Below are 18,705 nucleotides of genomic sequence, written 5' to 3' on the forward strand. Positions count from 1 at the left end.
GGAGCTCACGCCGCCATACGGTTACGGGCGTGTCATGTCGATTCATTTTGCATATCTGTGGTTCCCAGAATGCATCCAGGCTTATTAATAAGTAAGGTTTTCAGTGGTGGCCCATTCTGGTCCGACATAATCTCGTGATGGCCACAGCCCATCGGGTCACTGTTTATATTGTGACACTAGTCCTGGAACTTTTCTGATTCATTTGGTATGTATATTATTCATTTGTATCTCTTTGTGCCTCTCTTTCTACTTGCTAAGGCTTTAGATGAATTTGCAACAAAACTTATCCAGAACAACCATTATGCCTATGAGGATGTGGCTACCCGCAGAGATGCAGTGAGAACAATTGTTTTTTATTTTATTTTTGTTTTTACTGGTTAATAGGAATGGGACGAGATCTTGTACTATGAGATCTCGCGGGATTAGAACTCCACGAGATTGTCCACTTATTTAGCGTACAGTGTTAGTAAGACAGTCGCAGCAAGTGGGAATCAAACGGCGAAACTTCTGGTTACTGGACGACCAGCTCTACCTGCTGAGCCACGGCTGCCAAAATATTTGGGGAGAATTTCTAGAGGGAAAAATAGTGTGCTACTTAAAGCACAGTTTCATGATTATCTATAAATGAAAAACAGTTGTTCGCTGTTAAGTAAAATGTAGGGTTTTTGTGTTCTGTTTTTCTAATTTCTAATATAATTTTGTTCTTTAGACAAAAAAAATATTTATTTTCATTTTATCCAAATACCCGAATATTCAATAGAATTTTCAGTAGGATATCCGAATACCAAAATATTTAATAGCTGCAACCCTAAAACTATTCAGTTAGAGAAAAGTTCTTAGCTGCAGCTGTTAATTTATGGCAGCAGCATTTGAAATATCACCCTGTAACACAAGTGACTCTTGTTTATGTTTACATTTGTACTTAAGAGCTAGATCGTAAATTTTCTTGCAGTCTGCTTAATAAATGGAAAACATTTTGATTTTTGAAAACTGGTAAGGTTTTATTTCGCCTTATTTTATCTTACATTTTACATTTTATCTTGTCACTTTCTTGTGGAGTGAGTCTCGTGAGACATCTCGTCTTGTGGGATTTGTGTCTCGTCCCATGCCTACTGGCTAATGTGATTACAATGATTAAATATTTGTTTTTAACTGAATATTTTAGCTTCTCAGTCGTCGAAATGCGCTACATGAACGCGCACAGTCTCGTCGTTCTGCCTTGGAGGATTCTTTCCACCTGCAGCAATTCTTCCGGGATTCTGATGAGCTGAAGAGCTGGATCAATGAGAAGATGAAGACTGCTAGTGATGAAGCTTACAAGGTAACGATTGGAAGTTTACTTAGAGAGTTGGTGTACAATTGAAAGATGACAAGCTTGTGAGACCAATTCTGCCAGGAGGAATGGGCCTCGGATTATTAACGAGATAGTTCGGGATTTTTGACATGAATCGGTATGGCATCCTCACCTACAGTGGTGTGCATCAGCACTGACTTACTCCTGACAGCGTCATGTGACCCGAGATCTGGTCCGGTTTTAGTCTAGACGAAAGTAGTCCGTCTAGGTGGCTGGGGTCACGGAAATAAAGCGTTTTTCTTCTATAAACAATTTGTGTTCTAAAGATTTGATACATTTTCAACACAAAAATACAATATGAAGGTTACGACCGACAATAATCACATTCTCATTATAGTTTTTTTTTTTTTTTTTAATTAGAGCAAGCATTGATTTTGCGGGACATGGCTCAAATTTTTGGGACACATAAGTTAAGCTTCAAACACTGTGCGTTTACATGCTACGCAGGACAGTTGGTCCACCCAAGTTGAGCGATACAAGTCGCTCTGGCTTAGCTGGAGGCGGCCACCCCCTAATTTTGAATGAAGGGAAAACCCTGCTGTTGTACAAAAGTCACGGGGCCCAAAGACCATGCCGGATCTATGTAAAGACATGTTTGTTTGTTTTACCATATCAACCATAAAGGTATGCGAGCACTATTACTTTGTGATTAGATAGTCAAGGATGAGTAGGTGGAATTTCTGCCTGCCAGCGCACAGGCATTCCTGTCACACTACACGCAACAAGGCTCAAAAGCTTAGCTTTTGGGCTCACACATACACAATGGCAGCACAGAACATCCCTGGAGTGAGTGAGATTGTGTTTGTTCTAATGTCTTATTTGTGGGATTGGCAAATTATGACATTACAGCCAATCACAGATTTGGATGATTAAAAAGAAAAACACAGACCGATGCTATCCAACCGATCAGATCGGTGTAATGTCTAAAGGTGATGTTAATTACAGTAATTTCTGAACTATAAGCTCACAAGGGGGCTTCACTATAAAGGAAGCGCAAGAGCGCCAGGCAGAGCAAAACAAACCAAGTGAGCCCAAATACAGTAGGAGAGACAGAACGAAAGCGAGGCAATTTGCGCCCTCGTTATGGAAAAGAAAGTAGTGGGAACCCGGTGCAGTAACATTAACATACTTGCGGCTTACAGTCGGGTGTGGTTTATATGTGTAACAAACTCGAGTATTCCCCAAATTTAGCTAGCGCGGCTTATAGTCAGGTACGCCTTATAGTCCAGAAATTACTGTACTAATAATGAATTGGATGTTAACTTCTGACTAAAAATATCCAATTAACCTAGCATAGGAAAGGTTTATTCTGATTCCATATCAGAGTGAGAAATGTGTTTTTGTATAGTCGTTATAAACTCCTGGTTTCAACTGTGTACATGCTCTGCCATACACAATTGATTATTTTTTTTCTGACAACAGGATCCCTCAAACCTGCAAGGCAAGGTGCAGAAACACCAGGCTTTTGAAGCAGAGCTATCAGCTAACCAGAGCCGCATTGATGCTCTGCAAAAATCTGGCCAAGAGTTGCTTGATGGCAAACATTACGCATCCACTGAGGTGGCCTGCCGTATGGAAGAGGTCAGCTGTCAGTGGAAGAAACTACTGGAAGCCACTGAGCTGAAAGGTGTCACCTGAGAATCTCTTTTTGTTAAGAGTTGCAACAACAGTAATACTAGCATTGTATGAAGGATACATTTTCATTGTCTTAGGTATCAAGCTCCGCGAGGCCAACCAACAGCAGCAATTTAACAGGAATGTAGAGGACATTGAGCTGTGGCTGTATGAGGTTGAGGGTCACTTGACCTCAGAGGACTATGGTAAAGACCTTACCAGTGTCCAGAACCTACAGAAGAAACATGCACTTCTAGAAGCTGATGTAACTGCTCACCAGGTATGTAATCAATAGATAAGACATAATTGTATTTCATGCTGCTCCTTTTGTTGTTTAACAGTAACCATTCATACGTACTGGTAAATTCTCAGGATCGAATTGATGGAATAATAATCCAGGCTCGACAGTTCCAAGAGGCTGGCCACTTTGATGCTGACAACATTCAGAAGAAACAGGATGCTGTAGTAATTCGTTACGAATCCCTTTGCGAGCCGATGGCTGCACGCAAACAGAAACTGGCAGACTCTCTTCGTCTCCAACAACTTTTTAGAGATGTTGAAGATGAGGAGACTTGGATACGTGAGAAAGAGCCCATTGCTGCCTCCTCCAACAGAGGTAAAACTAATCTTTATCTGTAAACTAATGCATTTTGTCACCCTAAATTAGCAGAATGATAATTGCAACAGGGATGTTGATCGAAATGCAATTCACTTTAGATTAGGGATGCACCGAAATTAATTTTTTTGTCCGAAACTAAAAAACATATTTATATACCGTATTTTCACGATTATAAGGCGCACTTCAAAGTCTTAAATTTACTAAAAAATCGACGGTGCGCCTGATAGTGAGGTGCGCCTCGTGTGTGGACCAAGGTCCAAAATCTGACTGACTGTGTGAGAGGACTTCCCGCACACATTGCTTGTATACAAGAAAGGCGAACCTGACTGAGGACAGACATGAGAGCTGTTAGAAGACTATCTTTGTCTTCTGCGTGTTCGTTGTTGTTCGGGTAGAGAGATTGTTGATTCATTGAATACAGACTGGAGATCGGTGAACAGGTCCTTCAAAGGTTTTATTTTACAGAATATTCCGGACACAAGCGAGCTCCCAGCAATGGTCGATTACAGACACTTACAACCTTTTTATACTATTTTGAAGGGCGATTCCAAACAGCCCACCTGGACTTCAGACTTTAAACACATCATTGATTACATTGTTGTGGAAATTGATGAGATCCCAGTCATGAGATCCCAGTCATGACCATAAGACTTTAAACACATCATTGATTACATTGTTGTGGAAATTGATGAGATCCCAGTCATGAGATCCCAGTCATGACCATAAGAATTTAAACACATCATTGATTACATTGTTGTGGAAATTGATGAGATCCCAGTCATGAGATCCCAGTCATGACCATAAGACTTTAAACACATCATTGATTACATTGTTGTGGAAATTGATGAGATCCCAGTCATGAGATCCCAGTCATGACCATAAGACTTTAAACACATCATTGATTACAGACACTTGGCAGAAATTGCGACATCACTCACAAAGACACATCCACAGATACAAGTTCTACTGAGGAAATAAATAAATTAAAACAGTTATGACTAAATCTGGGCAGAAGACCCTCTTCAATCCCTCTTTCGGACTCTAAAGAGTCCGACACAAGCAGATAAACATTTCAGAGAAAAATCCCAGCGGGATCTTCGTCCTCTTCGTCGGATGAGATGATGTTCTTGGGTTTGAAGAAAAGAGGTCGTTGTCAGCTTCTTCAGGACCTTTGTTGAATGATGTCATCAATAGGGGGCAGCTGACACTGGATCAGTAGACGTGGTTTTCCGGTAGTTGTCAGGTGGTGGGATCGCTGAGCCTGAGGCGGATCTTGTGGGGTCCTGTCCATTTGCTTCATCTTTTTGTCCCCCTTTGGACATCCACACACTCTTTTCTTCTGGACTTGCATCAATTGTAATGTTGGGCTGCTGCGGTTGCTCTCTCTCCACGATTGTAGCCACGTGCAGTTTGTTGGCCTCTGCCTCTCCACCCAGGTCGCTGTCTGCAATCGCGGGCCCAATGACCAGGCCGTCCACAATTGAAGCACATGTTAGCCACTCAGGGGGCGCACCTTGACCCATGAATGAATCCTGCTTGATACATCATGCACTCGGAATTGACAGAGGGAGATGAGTTCACAGCAAGAGTGTTTTCTTCCTGCTTTTTTAAATTTTCAACTGCACCATAGCAAGTTGTGTTTCTGTACTTTTGTGTTCGTCTACCTTAGACTCTTTTTCTTTAGCATGTCTCCTTAAATGATGTTTAAGATGTGACAACCACCGGTCAACCTCAGCACCGGGAAGATCCCTCCATGGCCTGTGCCACAGACTTGGGAATGCCCAAAATGGCTGCTTGGAACACTTGCGAAATGCAAAGTGGAAGCCGTAGGGGCGTGTCCTGTTTTCAGAGTGTAATCAGTGAGGGCCCGATCAACAAAAGCCGCGGCCTCCTCATCTGCTTTGGGAGTGAACACCAGATCTGAAACAAAACACTCAGGGAGGGGAAACAAAGGTCTAAGACGACAAGGTTAAGTAATTTTCTCGCGTAAGAGCCTAATTATCAGGGAGACAAAAACATTTTAAAAAAATCTTCTTTTTTTTCATTAAAATATTCAACTATAAAAGAGGACATAATTGTGTAAAAAGTACACGGATATCACCTGCTATAAACATTGAAGCCAATTGGCACCACCAGATTGCATAGGAGGAAGTTACTGCATCACCACACACCCACATCAGTGGGAGAAAACAGTTTGTAAAACATAGCAGAGTTATCAGTGGTTATGACTAAATCTGGGCAGAAGACCCTCTTCAGAGCACAGAAAAGTCAACTTGGTGGCGAGTTCTCCAGCACCTCCTCTCCTTCTCCCCCTGCCCCATCCCCACGTGGCCGCTCTGCCAATCGTGATTTGTTGTGTTTAAACGTATGCCATTGCGCTAAAGCATGCATGTTCAGTGAGCATGTGTCCTCTTTTTTTCTTTATTGCTTGTTTCAGAGCTTAACTAGCCACTTACAAGTTAATTGTTTAATTGACAGCTCCCTCTAAAACAGAGCGGTCTGTTCGCGCAGGGAGTGAGGGAGATGGAACATCCCAAATGCAAATGGGTGTCCGGGCTAAACTACTACTTACAGTAGTGAATTGTTTCCTTTTTTCCCTTTTTTTTTTTTTAAAATGCGTTATTGAACAACGAGCACTTTTACAGCAACAGACATCGCAAAAGTCCCTTTGAAGTAGTGCAAGTCTAGACAGTGTAGCTAAACAAATCACACCACATACTAAAGACACCAGATTGTTTTTTCCCACGCATCACCTTTCCTTTCTTATTTCCGTGACTCAAATGCGCACATCTCTCAGCCGCTGTGAAAAGCTTTACCAAGACTGCGAGGCAGCACCGTGCAAGTTATGCCACAATTTGTCAATGGATCGGGAATGCTTGGGCGAACGCAAAAGCCGGCATAATTTTCCAAGGACACGACAACAAGACTGACTCTGACAATGAGACGGCGCGTTTAATGGAGAACTTGCCCAGTTGTTTGTTTCTGATACAGAAGATCATGAGGACTATGACTGATTTGTGGATTAGGGTTGATCAAAAGCAATGTGAGTACATTATATACTTCAAGTACAACTGAACTCATTGTTTACATTGTTACTTCACCAAACTCAGTTTTGTTCTGTTCCCTTTTTAAAAACATGCGCTAGCACTAGCATATGTTTTAGCATAATAGCATGCTACCATATGTTTTGAGCTAGAGTATGTTTAACCTTGCGTGCACCGAATATTGCGGTGCGCCTTATGTGTGTATTAAACACAGAAATAGCACCAGTAACTGTGACTGCGCCTTATAATACGTGTGCCTTATGGTCGGGAAAATACGGTAGCTTATTTAACACACATGGTAGTAAGTAGTGTTGTTCCGATACCATTTTGTGGCCCCCGATACCGATTCCGATAACCAGCTTCGCAGTGTCGGCCGATTTCGATACCATACCGATGACTGCGTTTTTTCTTTTTCTTCTCAAAATGAAAAAGCTCACCTGCCATTGGTTCTGAGCATTCAAGGGCCAATAGGATATCTTAACTCGGCATGCAGTGAAAATATCACACATCAGTGAATGTCGTGCATAAGCAAGACACAAGATGCTGCATCCAAAGTCCTATATTAGCGTCAAAATTAATGGTATTGGCATGTTACTTGTTAGTACTTACCGATACCATTGTTTTATTGCAGTATCGGGGCCTCTGCCGATACTAGTATCGGTATCGGAACAACACTACTAGTAAGTTTAACTTAACCATTAAATTTTCTTCTTCATGTGAGCGTCTAAAGAGCCGAGCTTTTGCTGCTTATTAGCTGTTAGCCCTGCACGAGCAACCAATCAGATGGTGCTGCGGGCGGGCTAATGCTGCAGGGATAACAGTCACAGACAAGACGAAGGAGAAAAGCACCCGTTGGAGCAAAAAGGAAAGAAAAAAGGCCGATGCCGATATTCATAAAATGCTGAATATCAGTGCTAAATATCGGCGCAGATTATCGGTCGGGCCAATTATCGGTCTATCCCTATAAAATACAGCAAATAAGGCTATAATTACTTTTATTGCTGCACAGTGGTCCCTCGCTACCTTGCAGTTCACTTATTGCGGATTCACGCTATCGTGGATTTTTATCCCCGTTTTCCATTCGTGAGTACCCCATAAAATGTTTTACTTATGCTGCTATTTTTGTCTTTTTTTGTAATATTTGAGTAAATATAAACAGCTCTTTCTTTTATTCAATGCAATCTAGTACACTTCTAAATAATCAAAATATAGAATATTTGGAAAATAAGAAACGTACGTGTATCATAAGTTGACATTTTACTTCTTTTACTTCTTCTTAGCAAGTCACTTTCCCATCAGTGGTGAGCTATTTTAGAACAGATCCCAGTTGCCCGTTGTCTCTCATTCCTACAATTTGCACAGGCTCAACAAAATTTTACAATAGAAGATTGGCTAAATGTAGCCTGGTCATATTCCGATGGTAGGGTCAGAATTTGAAAGCATGGAGCCATCCTGCCTTGTATCAACAGTTCAGGCTGCTGATGGTGGTGTAATGGCGACAAATTTACAGTAACTGCGTGGTGCTATCATGTCAATATGGCCCAAACTTTCTGAAGAATCCTTGTTGAGACTATGCCACAAAGGATTAAGGCAGTTCTGAATACAAAAGGGGGTCCAACTCGGTACTAGCAAGGTGTACCTAATAAAGTTGCTGGTGCGTGTATATCCAGTACTATACAAAATTCTTAGGACACCACAAAATATTTGTTGTTTATAATTTAAAGCTCGGGATGAGATCCTGCCCCAAGTGGAGTTCAAGTATCTTTGGGCTTGTTCATGAGCGAGGGCAGGATGGAGCGGGAGATCGACAGACGGATTGGTGCAGCATCTTCTGTGATACGAACTCTGTATCGGTCTGTTGTGGTGAAGAAGTAGCTGAGCCGAAAGGCGAAGCTCTTGCTTTACGGGTCAGTCTACGTTCCTACTCTCACCTATGATCAAGAGCTGTGTGTCATGATCAAAAGAAGAAGACCAAGATACAAGCGTCCAAAATTAGTTTCCTCTTCAGGGTATTCGGGTTCTCCCTTAGAGATAGGGTGATAAGCTCGGTCATCTGGGAGGGACTCAGAGTAGAGCCGCTACTACTACGCGTGGAGAAGAGCCAGTTGAGGTGGCTTGGGCATCTGGTTCGGATCCTGGACGCTTGGCAGAAGTGGCAGATAATGAATGGATGGAATTTAAGACTGGGGGCAGTATAAAATTATGGAAGCCCAGTGATTTGATTATGGATTGTAACATAGGTGATCAGATAGATCATTGATTTTAAGTAAGGCAACCTTATTTGTATAGCACAGTTCATGTATGAGTCAGAGTACTTTACATAAAACAATAAAAGCATTACAGAAAGAGAAACAAAATATCAAGACATTGCAAAAAAATAAAAAATCATCATCTTAAATAATTAGAATAAAATGATTAAATTGGTTGTGGCTGCAGGATGCAAAGTTGTGCCTGTGAGTGATCGGTGTTTGTCACTAGCAATGAAAGGCGTTGATTGACATGGGCTGATCAAATACTTTTCCACTGAAATCGGACAATCACAATCGGTGTCCGATAAGCGTAGCACCACTATATTTATAATTCCAAAAGTACCTGTGGATGAAATGGATAAGCGCACACTCTGTTGTCAAAATATACCGAGGGGGGTACATGCAGCGTTACGTACGTCCATGAATAGAGGTGATTGAGGAAGTCTGCTCAAAATATCCTTTGTAAAACTATGGTTTCATGGTTTATTAAAAGTATATACAGTACATAATTCTGTATGTGGAGCTTCAACACTCTTACACAGAGTCAAGTTTTACATTGCAGTGTGTTGGTAGATCAGATTGCTTAGTGTGCGAGTGTGAGTTGCCAACTTAACTTTTTGAATTCAATGGTCCATTTCAGTCTGGTTTACCGTAAATTCCGGGCTACAAGGCACACCTGTCTATTAGCCGCACAAGCTAAATTTGGGGAATACTCGAGAAAAATATGCTATGACCGGTCAGACAGACATTACACAGGACTTATTGGACATTCTCTCCAAACCACATTGCACAAACACCTGCCTGCAGTCCAGGCCTGTTTCACATTGATATGCCACATTATGAAGCGTAAAATATGACTAAAGACCCCGGACTGTTGAACAGCTGAATCTGTACATCAAGCAAGAATGAGAAAGAATTCCACTTACAAAGCTTCAACAAATTGTGTCATCAGTTCACAAATGTTTTTAAAAGAAAAGGTGATGTACTTAGTAATTATATTTGACCTCTTTAACAGTACAGTGGCATTCATTGGAAAACAGTGGCGTGTTGAGTTTTGGAACTGGGCTTTCAGTGGGGACTAAAGTGAACGAATCCACCTTTTATAACGCCATCACATCGCAACATAATGTACAAAAACACAAAACACTATATAACTATGCACAGCATTAAAGAAGAGACAAAGGCTTCGTAAAGACACAGTGGTTAAACCAAAATCGGATTAGTTATTGAACGAAACAGCCATTTCAGCAGTATGTCTGTGGTCGACACCAGCACTTGAAATTTTTAATAAGGCCATGGGCAAATTTCTATGGCAACGATGAAAACGATGAAAGGCACGTGCTATGAAATGAATACAAAAGTGACTATTAGGTAAAATTGTAATCCATTTACTTCCAAGTTTTCGTGAGCCCCTCAATACAGTAAACTCAAATATCAGTAGCACCTTGCAATTAGGGATGTAACGATAACTGCAATATCGAGATATCACGATATTAAAACTGACACAATATATCGTCATGTCACGATATTAAAAGCAGAGCACATCTGTTGAAAAAGTCAGGTTGATTTCCATTTGTGCAGCTCTAGCACCCTCTGTTGGCTAGTTTTTTTTAACGCAGTTTAATTTTCACAAGGCATGTTTTGGCCCTTCTATCTTTAAAATACATGCTAATGGTCAGATGAAGGGGAATGTAATATGCTTGTGAACAGAGTCAATATGTGGAGGAACTAAATGTGTGCGTGCATAGTACCTCAATATTAAGTTTTATTAAAGATTGTAGGTTGTTCATATGCATTGCTATTTTGTACAAAAGCACAATATTGTGTTTTTTTTAGTATGAGCTAAAAACATTTTTATAATGTAACCTTTTTATATCGCCAACCTCCCCACAATATCGTGATGATTATCCTATCATCACCTTCATATCGTGATATCGTATCGTGACATTTGGATATCGTTGCATCCCTACTGCATATTGCATGTTATTGTAACGTCACACAAAACATCACAAAACTTTGATCAAGATCATTTCAAGTTATTAATATTTCTACAGGCAAAGATCTGATTGGTGTCCAGAACCTACTGAAGAAGCACCAGGCCCTCCAAGCTGAGATCATTGGTCATGAGCCTCGTATAAAAGCAGTCACATTGAAAGGAGAGACCATGGTGAAAGAAGGTAGTCATTCAAATGTGTAGGTTTTTAGTACTGTAGATTGTGTGTAATTTACAGTCCACTTCACTTATGTTCATGCTGGTATATAGGTCACTTTGCAGGTGAAGATGTGAAAGTTAAACTGTCTGAGCTCCATGGACGCTGGGACATTCTGAAGGCCAAGGCCTCCCAGAGAAGACAGGATCTTGAGGACTCTCTACAGGCCCAACAATATTTTGCTGATGCCAATGAAGCCGAATCGTGGATGTGGGAGAAAGAACCTATTGTGGGAAGTACAGACTATGGCAAAGATGAAGACTCTGCTGAGGTATGTCAATACTGTCGGGGAGGGGTGTTTTCGACGTAATCCGCATGTTATTTACTTAGCTACCAGTGGCTCTTTTCATATTCATAAGTGTTTAACTAGATTGTCTTTACAGGCTCTTCTAAAGAAACATGAGGCCCTGATGTCTGACCTGAGTGCTTATGGAAGTAGCATCAAGGCCCTAAATGAACAAGCTTCGTCTTGCAGGGTAATAACACAGTAACCCCTCATTTGCTCAACTACAGTGATGTTGTTTTGGAAATGTTATCCGGGATCACATTTATTTATATTGTTTTATATTTAGTTAAAATATGTTTTGTAATATTATTTTATTGAGCAGCAACAAGTGGCACCAACTGATGATGAGACTGGGAAGGAACTCGTCTTGGCGCTATATGATTACCAGGAGAAGAGCCCACGTGAAGTAACCATGAAGAAAGGCGATATTCTCACTCTTCTCAACAGCACCAATAAGGTAAACATAAGATGTGTTAACTATAATTACAGAATAAGAATTTAAAACTACATCTGCAACAGCTATAAATGGCCCTCGCAGCCTTGGCCACATTGGGGTACTGGTACATTGGAATTAGATTTTATTTATTTATTTAATTTTTTTATGCCAAAAGAAATCTGCGCTCCTCTTAAATTGAGCTCCTCGTCTTTGCTGACATCAGCAAGGGGATCTGGCCGAAAGACTTCACTTCCGCATTTGATTTGCGCTGTGGGGAATTTGCAATGTCAGACAGGAACTGGTGGAATACACTTCAAAATAAGAGCGTTAAACTCTCATAAGCAGGAAGTGGTGGTATAGATTTGAAAATGAATTAGAATTATGAACATATTTTTATCTCATCCTTCCCAAAAAGTGATTATAATCCTTTCATTAATAAACAAAAAATAATTTAACCAGTTACCGTGTCCGCAAAATTCAATTCAGAATTTGTTTGTCTAGTTTTTATCATGTCCTTCATATTTAAAAAAATATATTTTGCATAATTAATATCATATCGTACAAGTCAAAATCGAATTGAACTGAACTCCTGTGAATCAAAATCAAAATTTTAAATTGGAATCAATACCCAGCCCTGCTGTGTAGCATGCCCTGCGTTCACTGACTTATCAACGAAACCTCCACTGATTGGTTGTAGCTCCTGGTGAAAGCGACAAAAGTTGAACATTTTCAACTTTCTAGTATCGGGTCACAAGCCTCTGCGTACACATCAATGTGAATAAGCTCTAAAGTTCACATGCACGAATGTCGCCTGTCGCCCCATGGGAGAAGGGCAGGCGATTGTCGCCTTGTCGCCCTGCTTCCATAGGAAATTAATTGAGTGAGTGACATCGCCTCCCATGTGTTTGCATCCTTAAAACCAGTCACCCTATTATAGAGATGTCATCGAATGATCACAGGGACAAGTCAGCCAACCCTGTACATTGACCACTATTCAAATAACTTGTTTTTCATAAATTGGGAAGAGTTTGAGCCTTTCAGTAGTGTTATCTTACCTATGGGTATGTGGCCACAGCATTTGTGTGATATTTGAAGGATTATTACTCCCGAAGTTGTTGCTAACTTCTTTTTAGCATTTGAATGGGATCCTCTATTCACTTGCATTAGCACTAGGCTCGGGATGTGTTAAAAACGAAGCATGTTTTGGATTTAAATGCACACTGTTTGTAATTCTCCTTATTGTGTGTTTAGTTTTACAGTTAACTCCAACTGGAGTGTCATTAAACAGCTTAAAGGACACTTAGGGACGGCAGAATCACACTGATTCCCTCCGGGCTTGCTACAAGCTACATGGTGCATTCAGGGTACTTTCACAATGTAGGGAACTTGTAAACGCGCCATGGTGTTCTGCACATTAATTGTTTCTCTTCGAACATTACGTTTTAATAATCGAGAGAAGCCAAAATCGAAATGGCGATAACATTTCAGTTAATCATCCAGCCCTACTCCACACCACAGATAAAAATTTTTAACAGGGTTGATATGTGTGCAGAGTTTTTGAATTTTCACGGACATTTTGACCCTCAAAAACAGGGTCATTATTCTTGTACATCGCCACAGCAACAGTGTTCAACAAAATAAAAAGATTTTTGATAACTTTTCATCTTCAGCATCTTTAGATGAAACACCCAAAGTTTGAAGTTGAACTGATCAAAAGTTAAAAGTTGGTTAAAATATGACCTCTATAAAAGGCCAAAATTGTGGCAAAATTTGAAAGTAAATTCTAAATGGCGAACCTCCTGTTAGGTTTAGCATATGGGTCTTAGAGACTTTTTTTGTTTATCTCATGGTGTTACACTTCCCTCCGTTTTTATAGATCTCGGTGAAACATACCAATAAGGCTGCTTTGTTAAAGATTTGTAGAGTGCACTACTACTGGGCCATTCATTGAAAATCGCACAATAAACCTCTAAAACAGGGACGGGCGACTGGCAGCCTGCAACTCCTTCATTAATTAGACAACATGCAATTTCTGCATAAATTGCGTGGGAATGCTGAAAAGCTGAATGCTATTAGGTGAATGCTAAGATTTGAATGCATGTGCTTAAATCATTTCAGTGAAATTATAATCCATTTCCTGATATGATAGTTAGTTGGTATAAATACACTTAGCATAATGGCTATGGATATATTTGCAATGCACAGTCGGAGGTGGGATTTGAACCTGCAACCTCCTGGTTACTGGACAATGCACTTTACCAACTGTGGCACCGAGCAGTATCAGATACCTGGCAATGGTGATCAGTTGTATGTATGGCAGTGGGCGTGAAAAGTCGTACTTGGAAAAAGTTCAATGTCAGTCCCATTGAAAATGAATGGGTAAAAGTTGATATTTAACGTTAAATTGTGCGAATACTGTGAGTAATGTGGAATCAGATGATATATATACCCTGGGAGGCGTGAATTTTTGAAGCAAGTCGAAATTTGAATGAAATCAGAAGTATGATGTGGGAGTTGTGTCACAGCAAAAAAGTGTGGAGGATAAAAATCACAATAACATATGTGGTCATACAGGCTTTTTCCTGGCTCAAAATGAGTCAGAGGTGGTATCACCCTGACTATGATGGGTGACTACTGATACTAGATATCGGTATCAGTGCCAATACCAGTCTTATTTTAAGGTATCGGTACTCGCGGTGGTGGCTGATACCATTTATGGGCCGCCCTCCTGCAGCTATTTTACGATCAGGGACTAGAAATGAGAAATTATATGAATACAAAGTTGCCATAATTTTTTACCATTTTTTTAACTACAATTATTAAAAATTCATCCACTAGTACATATCAGATTGTAAATATAGTTCAGTATTCTTGTAAAACACTATTATGTTTATTGTATATACTGTGTTTTTATGACTTTGGCGATGGCTGGCGCGCACCACCTCTGCCTTGCAACAAGGAAATGTGTGTTAGCAACGGTTGCGCCATGATCTGTTTCTTCTCAGGTACATTAAAGTTTTAAAAAAGGAAAGCTGTTTCTTCTTCGGTTGATGCTCAAGGTCTTTCCGGTGCACTGCTGTTGCTATAGCGCCTCCATAATGGCACAACACTAACTGCAGTTAAAATGCGTTCCTGACAAGCTTAATCAACACATTTGACGCTGTTGAGCGATATCCGTGGCTCAGGCTGGAGGTGGCCAGCAAATTAAGTGGAGGTGGCCAGCAAATTCAGTGGAGGTGGCCACCTTTTGTACACAGGAAAAACCCTGGTCATTTGTGTGCTTCAGCATTCCCACAATAGAAATTAAAAAAACATACATGGGGGGTACACTGTTTAGCATTTATTTTGCCTCTGTGCCTTTATGACTTCAGCTTGTAAAATTAAAATGACTTATTTTCTGTCCTGTAGGACTGGTGGAAAGTAGAGGTGAATGACCGCCAGGGATTTGTTCCTGCTGCCTACGTAAAGAAGCTGGATCCTAATCAGTCCTCTTCTCGAGAAAACCTGGATGAACATGGAAGCATTGGACTTCGCCAAGAACAAATTGAGAATCAGTAAGACCAAAAATAACAGATACTTTACTTTTCTCCTTTAGCACGTTATTGTCACCCCTTATGTCGTTTTTCTGACTCTAACAACATAATCTTTGTACTGGTACTGCTCAGGCTTATCATCAAAGAGGCCTGCAGCGTGTCTATGCGCATGAAGCAGGTTGAAGAGCTGTGAGTAGGAACTAGTTGAATACTTATCTACTCTGTGTTCACAGTGTTACAATTTTTTTTATCAATTCATGTTAGAGATGGGCATTCAACCAAATTTCCTTGAACATTCAGGAAATTGATGAAACAAGTTGTTTTTTTGTTTTCACAAAAATATGTTTTCCACAGAGGTAACAGAATTTCAATATTAAAGATTACGATGCAGCAACTCGAAAAAAATATGGATAATGGATGGGTGGAGGTAAAATGGGCATCATGTCTTTGACAATGTGCATAATGTTTGATTCCACCCTTGCCTTAGAACAGGCTCCTTAGCATAACAATATGAAAAAAATGAATACGCTAATATTGCCGTTTTCTAAGTGGATGTTTTTGGGCTTCAGATCTATTGCCTATCTCCATTTCGTACATATAAGTTGGTCACACTTCTCCCTTTGGTCACAACAGTCTTTGAACATAATTTGCAGATGACTACTTTTTATTGTCTGACACTGCAAACCCAAACTCATTCCAAATGACGGACAACACTGTGCTAACTAGCACTTCTTCATTCACGGCCATTGTAGCATGTCATTGGGGACGCACGTACGGAAGCCGCAAAGAGAAAACCCATCTCTAATACTTTCCCATGCTGGAATCACAGTTTTGTTCTTGTTGATGTGCCATACATTTTATTTCCTTAAGTTTAGTTGTTGAGCAAAGTATAAATATTAGACAAGATTGCTGAAAATGGTTTTGAACCTACCTCTATTCAGACAACCTATTTAATATTCCTGTCTGCCTGTCCTCGACATCACCATAGTCAATATTAAAGGGATACTTGACTCATTGAGCCATTTTCAAAAAAGTAAAAACAATATTTTGTCTAAAATTAATGTGTAATGCATCATTATTTTTCATGAACAATTAATACCTTTAAAAACTAATTTGGCCATTTGCTGTCAACTGAAGATGACATCGCTCATTGTGGCGGCCGTGGCCCAAGCCATGTATTGTTGTGTCCTTTGGCAAGACACTTCACAATTTGCCTCAGTGCTACTCCCATTGGTGTATGAATGGTTAAAATGTTTGCTGGTGGCCGTAGGCGCACATTGGCTGCCACGCTTCCGTCAGCCTGCCCCAGGGCATCTGTGGCTACTAAAGTAGTTTACCGCCACCAGAGTGTGGATGTATGGAGTGCATGAATAATGTATCCATTCCATTGTAAAGCGTCTTAAAGAGTGTCTGGAAAAGCACTATATAAATCTGATGCATTATCATTATTATCACCTGTGCTGCGGAAACAGGTAACGACCAGTCATGGCCCAGTTTGCTGACCAAACACAGAAAACAGGTGAGCCATGATTGGTCGTTACCTATTTCCTCAGCACAGATTATGTCATCTTGAGTCAACAGCAAGTGACAAAATTAGTTTTTAAAGGTATTAATTATTCATAAAAAATAATGAAGTTATCAAATAAATTCTGGACAAAAATATTAACTTTTTACTGCTGAAAATGGCTCAATGAGTCACGTATCCCGTTTAGGCTGCCACAATAAAACTTGATTATATTATTTCGAATATTTTATTTTTGTGTAATACCTGTACATATATTTTATCTTATTTTATTGGTTATTCCATCGAATAATCGAGTAATCACAACTTTATTTTGCATTAGTGTCAAACTTTTTACATACACTTAATACATTTTTATTAGGTAGTTGGTGTGAGAGCAGATAATGCAGAGGACAGGGTTAGATGGAGGCAACTGATTCGCAGTGGCGACCCCTGAAGGGAAAAGTCGAAAGGAAAAAAAGAATAATTATTGTTGTGGATTTGGTATGGTTTAATGATTGTTTGTTTAGTAAAAACAAACAAACAAACAAGTGATATCACTCGAGGGATTGATGTTCTACTCACCAACCCTTTTGAAACAGAATTAGTTTTCTGTCCTTGTTTTTCAAAGTAAAAGCAGATGTTCGCAAATGTCTTATTTTGAGATTGATTGAGATATTTTAAGATAATCGGTCTACTTTAATGAAAGACTAAAGAAACCAGAGAATAATTTGTGGTGAGGCTGAGATCAAAGGTTTTGGAAAATGTTAAGTTTAAGTTTTAAATTGAACAGATTACTAGATGATTAAAATAGTTGTCGATTAATTTCATAATCGATTAGTTGGTGACAACTCTAGTAACAACTCCTGCATTAAAACTGGCATTCTACCCTCCAACTTTAAATCCAGCTCACAGTCCAACCAGAAGAAATGATAATGGGTACAGTTTCCAGCACATATGATGAACACAGAAGGATTAGTTTGAGAATCTTAATTTGAAAAGACCACCTCAACGTGTACCTGTGCTTCTTTAATTTTGTCGACAAAAACAAGTCATGCATTGAGATTCACCAGTATTCACTTAATTCTCAAGTCATGTGTCATTGTGTCCTTGGGTAAGGCACTTCACACACATTGCCTCCAGTGCTACTCAAACTGGTGTATGGAAGGTGTGAATGTTTGGTGGTGGTCGGAGGGGCCGTAGCCGCACACTGGCAGCCTCGCTTCAGTCAGCCTTCCCCAGGGTAGCTGTGGCTACTTAAGTAGCTTACCACTACCACAGTGTGAATGTGTGAGTGCATGAATAATGTATCCATTGTGAAGCGTCTTTGAGTTTCAAGAAAGAAAAAAGCGCTATATAAATTTGATGTATTATTATTATTACTTCCAGAGTACCCACATTGTTTGTCTGTAACGTTCATAGAAAGTGGACGAGGGCAAATAGTTTCAGTTCTTACCGAAGTTGTGCACATAATTCACGCAAAGCTCATGGGGTGTAGGATACTCAGAACACTCTCACAACTACTCCTGAATTTACAAACTTGCTTTCTTGAGTAAGATCTTGGAAAGAACAGTTACTAATGACACATGTGCTCTAATTTTGATGTCCTTCAAAATCTTTTGGAGTGGTTCAGATGTATCATTTAGATCAGGGGTCTTAAACTCAACTTATGTGGGGGCTGCCGGAAGAGAGATTCTGGGTTTGTCTGCACCACATAGTTTTTGACAAAAAGGAGTTAAAGTATTTAAAAAATTACAACTAATATTTATTAACTCATTCAAACCCCAAAACATGTAAATGTTTTTAATACTTTGTCCTTCACCCCCAAATTTTTTTAAATGTTTTTTTTTAAATGCAAG

At 39.9% G+C, this 18,705-nt stretch overlaps 1 protein-coding gene across 5 annotated transcripts in view; it reads left to right on the forward strand.

Annotated features, from left to right (window-relative positions):
* sptan1 (spectrin alpha, non-erythrocytic 1) overlaps nt 1-18,705 on the forward strand; it is a 125,124-nt gene that overhangs the window by 26,327 nt on the left and 80,092 nt on the right. For 3 of the 5 annotated variants that reach the window (XM_086096406.1, XM_086096407.1, XM_086096408.1), the window contains exons 12-22: nt 259-336; nt 1,166-1,321; nt 2,777-2,981; nt 3,067-3,248; nt 3,341-3,584; nt 10,935-11,057; nt 11,144-11,361; nt 11,474-11,566; nt 11,699-11,833; nt 15,221-15,366; nt 15,478-15,534. In XM_086096406.1, coding sequence (XP_085952532.1) covers nt 259-336; nt 1,166-1,321; nt 2,777-2,981; nt 3,067-3,248; nt 3,341-3,584; nt 10,935-11,057; nt 11,144-11,361; nt 11,474-11,566; nt 11,699-11,833; nt 15,221-15,366; nt 15,478-15,534 — 1,637 coding nt within the window. The remainder of the gene's footprint in view (nt 1-258; nt 337-1,165; nt 1,322-2,776; nt 2,982-3,066; nt 3,249-3,340; nt 3,585-10,934; nt 11,058-11,143; nt 11,362-11,473; nt 11,567-11,698; nt 11,834-15,220; nt 15,367-15,477; nt 15,535-18,705) is intronic. The other 2 variants (XM_086096409.1, XM_086096410.1) reach the window with 1 other exon arrangement.

The sequence above is a fragment of the Leptonotus elevatus genome, chromosome 15, assembly GCF_054856555.1.
Source record: "Leptonotus elevatus isolate MCC_2025b chromosome 15, RoL_Lele_1.0, whole genome shotgun sequence".
In the NCBI taxonomy this organism is placed as follows: Eukaryota; Metazoa; Chordata; class Actinopteri; order Syngnathiformes; family Syngnathidae; genus Leptonotus; species Leptonotus elevatus.